The sequence below is a fragment of the Brienomyrus brachyistius genome, unplaced genomic scaffold (genome assembly GCF_023856365.1).
Source record: "Brienomyrus brachyistius isolate T26 unplaced genomic scaffold, BBRACH_0.4 scaffold92, whole genome shotgun sequence".
Classification (NCBI taxonomy): domain Eukaryota; kingdom Metazoa; phylum Chordata; class Actinopteri; order Osteoglossiformes; family Mormyridae; genus Brienomyrus; species Brienomyrus brachyistius.
The window spans coordinates 286575-293104 of record NW_026042367.1 but is presented as its reverse complement, the minus strand read 5'-3'; the positions used below and the strand labels follow the sequence as shown (position 1 = coordinate 293104).

Sequence of the window (6530 nt, the reverse complement as noted above, 5' to 3'; positions counted from 1 at the left end):
TCGTGGGGTTTCCTCCGGGTACGCCGGTTTCCCCCCCACAGTCCAAAAACATGCTGAGGCTAATTGGAGTTGCTAAAAAATTGCCTGTAGGTGTGAATGGTGTGTGAGTGTGCCCTGCGATGGGCTGGCCCCCCATCCTGGGTTGCTCCCTGCCTTGTGCCCATTGCTTCCGGGATAGGCTCCGGACCCCCCGCGACCCAGTAGGATTAGCGGTTTGGAAAATGGATGGATGGATGTATGATAAAATGATTAAGCTGTAGCACATTTCAAATAATATTTCATTTGTAACACATTTGTTCTCCAAACGTCTACATTTTTAACCTTTGGCCACAAGATCATCTTCTTCCTGCCAGTATCTTTTCTTTCCTTTGATCCTCGGTTGTTGGAATCTGCTCTGCTGCTTGGAAGTTCCCTGGGGCTCTGTGCCCTTCTAGGGGCTCTGTGTCCTTTGTTAGCACAAACATTTTGCACACCTGACATTACCATGCATACAGTATTTCTCGTATTTTACAAAATACAAAAACACTGATCAAAGTCTGTAGAAAAAAACATTTTATTTCATGAACTCAAATATGAATCATAAAACACAATTAAAATACTTTTTTTGAATACATGCCTCAGAAATTGCACATCCCTGATTGTGCGTTACCTTCATGCTGCCTTGAAATTTTTGATTTCTTCACTGTAGCCCTATGTTATACAATCTTATCTTAACCTTCTGAATTAATCCTATTTTTATTTCTTAAATATTCCCTCCACCACCCCCCCTCTAAGGAGGACTGCTTTATTTATAATTAATCTAATCCTATGTTATACAATCTTATCTTAACCTTCTGAATTAATCCTATTTTTATTTCTTAAATATTCCCTCCACCACCCCCCCTCTAAGGAGGACTGCTTTATTTACAATTAATCTAATCCTATGTTATACAATCTAATCTTAACCTTATGTTAACTGATCCTATTTTTATTTCTTAAATATTCCCTCCACCACCCCCCCTCTGAGGAGGACTGCTTTATTTACAATTAATCTAATCCTATGTTATACAATCTTATCTTAACCTTATGTTAACTGATCCTATTTTTATTTCTTAAATATTCCCTCCACCACCCCCCCTCTGAGGAGGACTGCTTTATTTATAATTAATCTAATCCTATGTTATACAATCTTATCTTTACCTTATGTTAACTGATCCTATTTTTATTTCTTAAATATTCCCTCCACCACCCCCCCTCTAAGGAGGACTGCTTTATTTATAATTAATCTAATCCTATGTTATACAATCTTAAGCTTACCGTAACCTATCCTATCTTAATTTTATTCTATGTTATCTTATCCTATCTTTCTTATCTTATGCTATGCAATCCTATCTCATATAATCTTATCCTAAACTTATGGTAATTTATCATGTCTTTGTAAAACATAAAATGGCATACAAGTTAAGAGTATCTTAACTTGTCCTATCTTAACCTTATCCTATCTTAAGCTTATCCTATAGTACCTTATGCTATAGAACTATATGGTAACATAACCTAATTTTATCTTATCCTAAGTATGTATGACAACTCTCGTGTAATTATGTGCTGAATCTACAGGGAAATGTAGCTATGTGCATCTGACTGATAGCCCATTTCCACACCCATCTCCTGAGCCCTGGGCATGGTACTTAGCTGCTCCAGTGCATCAATAGGAAAGATGAACTCATCTTCATCAATCCTACGCCTCTTGGATGAATGAGTACCCTCATTATCCTCATTCTTCCCCTGTTTCGCTAAGTTAATTTCATTTAAATGTCTGTTCCAAAACTCCTGACACCAGTACTCAGTAAAGCACTTGGCGTCATAGGTCATTTTAGAGTACTTGGTTACATAATAGTTATACAACCAATAGAATTTTTCCAGGTGAGATGAGGCGGCTACAGCCTGTGCTGGAGCCTGAAGCAGAGGGGTCAGATGAACCAGGCCTGGAGCTGAATATGGATGTGGAGCTGGGCTTACAGGTGTGACTAAGTGTGGGGATAAAACAGAGGAGCCCATAAAAAGAAATGGGGATGAAACAAAAGAGGAGGGGGCTGAAGACGGAAATAAAAATGAAGAGGAGGAGAAGGTTGGTGAGCTGGGCTTAGGCTCTAACCCCTTCTGTTGGTCATACCTCCTTCTTCGCCCTGACCGGCCTCCCGCCGTATTTCTACGGCGGCCTGTGCCCTGCTGACCCCTGCTGGTTGCCACCGGGATGGCAGCAGATCCAGGAGAGGCAGACGTGGTCAGGGAGCTGGCTGCCGGCGGCCTGGTGCGGCACTTCTTCAGACGGCCAGCATCACTGGAACTGGTTTGTCCTTTGGGATTATAAAGACAGGGGACAGCATATTTAATTTAAATGAAACATTATGTCACTGTACAACAACACTACATCACAACCATCACAGATATCACACTTGGCAGTCGGTATTGCACACTAAGAAAAATTCTGCCGTCTTTATTGGATACAGGAAACACACGCTTGGGAAACTTATGCGCTGGTCTTGACTTGGGCCGTCTGCGTTTCAGCAGGGGAACCTGACCTATAAAAACAAGCCAGTTTGTGCACAGATTCCCTGATACGCAGAACAACAGCGAAAAACAACACTGGAAAGGTTCATGTGCATCAAATATAGCAGCCCACTCAATCCAAATGCTGGCATCAATAACTGACTATTAAGTCAAATCCTTTACATATCTTACACTTTCCATAAGTTGCATTATTTATTCACTCTCAAGGTACCAAACTAAGATTTATGCTTTTTCTGATTTCTACCGCGTTTCCCAGCAAATAAGCCCTAACATGATTTTTCAAGAAGCCCGTAATATAAGCCCTAGTTATTGTCCCATTGATTGTACGGTAACTAGAATGAGATGCGGTTATACTACGAGAAGGCTACATGGACAAGAGGCGCTCATTTAAGGACAGAGCTATTGCTAAACATGAGAGATTGGGGACACTGGTTCTACAGGAAATTGAGTTGCGAGATATTCAGGACGGAATTTGGAACTTGGAGATTTACGATGATGTTCCAGAAGAACATGACATTACGACTATATTTGAATAAACATATGCAGTATACAGCAGAATTTTGTTCATGAATAAATTCACCGTCAAATTGTTTACATGGAAAGATACTGTTAGAAGATGACATGATGTCTGTGTTTGAATAAATGTGGATTTTTTTCATGAATACCGGTAAATATACTGTAGCATGTTATACTTGGGAAAATACTACCTTAATATAAGCCGTAACGCGTCATTTGGAGCAAAAATTTATATAAGACCCTGTCTTATTTTCGGGGAAACACCGTATATTAGGACATATTCAGCTGTTACTTTACCACTTCATGATGATTTTCTCTGATGTTTAAATATAATATAATGCAGTAGACATGTAAAAAGACTCCCGTATATTAAAGCTAAAGGTGAACTACTTTATTATTTAGACATGTACTTCTAAAACAAGATAATAGAACAGAAGATTCAAGAAGACTAGTCAAGCATATTCTGACTTTAACTCTTTAAGTGCTGAGTTAGTCTGGGCATCATTTTGCCATCCTTACCTCGGCCAACTGGACCGGGGATGTATTCCGGGGCGATCCGCACACTGACTGCACCTTTCGGCAGCAGCCAGTCAATCCTCTGGAGATTCACGGTGGTTTTCACGATGGACATCTTTCGCGTCTTCTCTCTTGCTGATAAACTGCAAGTCTGAGCTGCTTTAAATGTTCAAATGAAAACTCTAAACGGAAAAGAATTGTTATGATTCGGTTGCTAAGCTACGGTGGCCGATTGGTGTCAGCGCGCTGCAAAGTCTTCAAACGCTTTAATCAAATGACAAAACATACGATCTACATTTACAAAAGCGCAGAAACGTAGAAGTACCACAAAATTTTAAGACAAGTTTAAAAACATATAAGCGCTGAAAATCCGCTCACAACACAGTTGTGAAGTTTCTGGGTGACAAAGAAACAAGACGGACCAATTATGGTTTAACTGTATATCGAATGTTTACGAAATGTCGATATCTTATCAAAACAGGATATAGAATGAAACACTACATTATATCAATCAATCATCCGGTCGCCATTAAAAATATAGAATAATGTTCCTTCCTTGTTATAAGTAACACGAGAGCTGCGGTCTTGAAGTTGCACAGACTCCCAGAATTCATAGCGATAATTACGCGACCCATTCAATTAGTGGGTTTTTTTGATAATTGGGAATGCGTTGGGTGCGTTCGACTTCACTTAGGTCTGACTGCAGCTGACGTGAGGGGGAGCGCCATCTGCCGGCGGCTGCAGGAGTGTAATATAATAATATAAACTGTAATATAAACTTGTAATATAAACTGACAGCAGCCAAACTAGACAACTTCTACTCCTCGTAGTGCGAGACCTGACTGAGATGGCCGCACTTCCAAAAGGGTGTAGATACATCTATAAAAATATCACCTGCATGCACATTACCTCTTCTACAATAACCAACTCCTGATCCAAAGTGCTAGCAGTGAAAAGATAGCTGCCAGGAAAAAGATCAAATACATTTATTTCAAGGATTCAAAGTTTTTATTGTCATGCACAGAATACAATGCAATTCTTACTTGAATGCCTTCTTCACAGACTAGACGATTAAACACATAAACCAGCGCAACATTACAGTAACTAACAATAAATAAATGATTAACTTATGTGTACTATTAGAGCATTTATTGAAACTTTACTTCTTTACAGGCTTTTCGGGAGAAATAGCAGATAACGTATCGGAACTTCCAGAGATACAAACGTCATGCGTGTGACTAAAATTGTTCAGCCAATAAGGGCAAAGTTGTGTCACGGAGGCAGTTCCAGTTTGTGCAGCCGGCTGAGAGGTTTTTTTTATTATTTTTGTTATTGAAGCTTTAAATTACAACAGAAGTAATAGCTGACCAGTGACCATTAAGATTAACAAAACAAACAAGAACATTTACGAGACATTTACAAAATAAGCCAGGGGCACATAGTAGCGACATTTACAGTTACGCCGGCTGAAAGGTGCTGCACGATCTTACTTGCTCTCTGCACGTGCTGCACGATCTGTCACGATCGTCTTGTAGGTTTTTGTACCATGTGACTTGGTGACGTTAGGTGACGTTTTGCAGGGCCGGCTTTATGTCGGACAAAAGAAATCTAACCATGATGCAGTAATTCTAGAGGCAGCAAAGCAGACTAACCAAAGATCTCATAGTAAACAAAGGAATGTGATACTGCAGTTAAGTCTCGGAACAAAACTATTACAATGTTAAAAAGTACTCACAACTTTCAGAATTTGATTGAGTACAAAAAGTTGCAGGCTAACGTAAGGAGGGTAGTTAAATGAGCAAAGAGGGAGTTTTGGAGGTCCTTCTGTAATTCAGTAGGACGGGAAACTGACATTAGTAAAGTCTGGGGAATGATAAAAAAGATGCATGAGATTAAAAGGGAGTATGGATATTCAGTTCTAAATGATAATAACATAATAACAGTTACAGATGGGGAAAAAGGCAAAATGTTAGTTTTGTGGTTTTTCATTCCCTGCTAAATCAGAAGTCAGAAGCCGCTGGTGTAGATCCAAATTCAGTCTTTATTGCAACAATTAAGTTACAACCAAGGCCGGACACTTAAAGTGTGTCCAGTACTGTTTTATACCTATTTTTATACAAGTTCTTATCATTTAACAATATCTCGTCACTTAAGCATCATCATTCCTTCAACCATTCACAATCATTGTTTTTTACATCAATCCACACCCCTAGGTGATAAGTTTGTCCATCAATTCTTTTACTGTTTGGTCCCTCAGCCGAACGTAATGGTGGTGCGACCATCTCCACTTGGTTTTTTAAAAATGCTCAGCCGTGAACTTTTGGTGAGCCTGTTGCACATTGTCTAATTAGAGGGTTGATAATATATTTGTCCTTCAACATAATGATAAGGCATAACACTAATAAAGGTGGATATTCATGCATTCAGGGCTAACATAAAGTAGCTAACAGAACATTTGAGGCTAATACAAGGTGCAAATACATACTCAATTGATTACATTGTGTTGATTACATTATAATGATTACATCACGGGTATTTGGCATGCTTTTTAATAATACCGTAATGATTATATTCTACATTGTATAGTGCTAAATAATATCCCATATATTTCCCCCCTTTGGGATTCTAAAGAGTCCCACACACAATTCTGTCCATCCAGCCTAGGAGGGAGGGCTAAAACCCTAAGATCTAGGGAAATTCCACTCCCAGCCCGCCACAGGCGCGGCCCCCCTTCGGGGTCCATGGCTGACATGGCTCACAAACTATCAACACTCAGAATCAACCAACAGCAATGAACTCCCCAGGATACATTGCATATATTATCAGGAATACATAATCTACCAGGAGTACATCACCTACCACAAGCTCATTACATAAACATATACGGCTAATGCAAAGATAACTGAAAGGTTAACTGATAACACTGTAGATTACTATAACAGGCACTC

At 39.5% G+C, this 6530-nt stretch overlaps 1 protein-coding gene across 3 annotated transcripts; it reads right to left on the bottom strand.

Annotated features, from left to right (window-relative positions):
* Window positions 1-535: 535 nt before the first annotated feature.
* LOC125727217 (uncharacterized) lies at window positions 536-4853 on the bottom strand. 3 transcript variants are annotated; one of them, XM_049003987.1, is made up of 3 exons: window positions 3586-4853; window positions 946-2336; window positions 536-715 (listed from the first exon to the last, which is right to left on the bottom strand). In XM_049003987.1, exons 1-2 carry the CDS (start codon window positions 3695-3697, stop codon window positions 1591-1593), a joined length of 858 nt encoding a protein of 285 aa, XP_048859944.1. In that variant the 5' UTR covers window positions 3698-4853; the 3' UTR covers window positions 536-715; window positions 946-1590. The 3 variants fall into 3 exon arrangements, with proteins under 3 accessions (XP_048859944.1, XP_048859943.1, XP_048859945.1); XM_049003986.1 differs by having other exon boundaries at window positions 1063-2336; XM_049003988.1 differs by having other exon boundaries at window positions 1180-2336.
* Between the last annotated feature and the right edge of the window lie 1677 nt (window positions 4854-6530).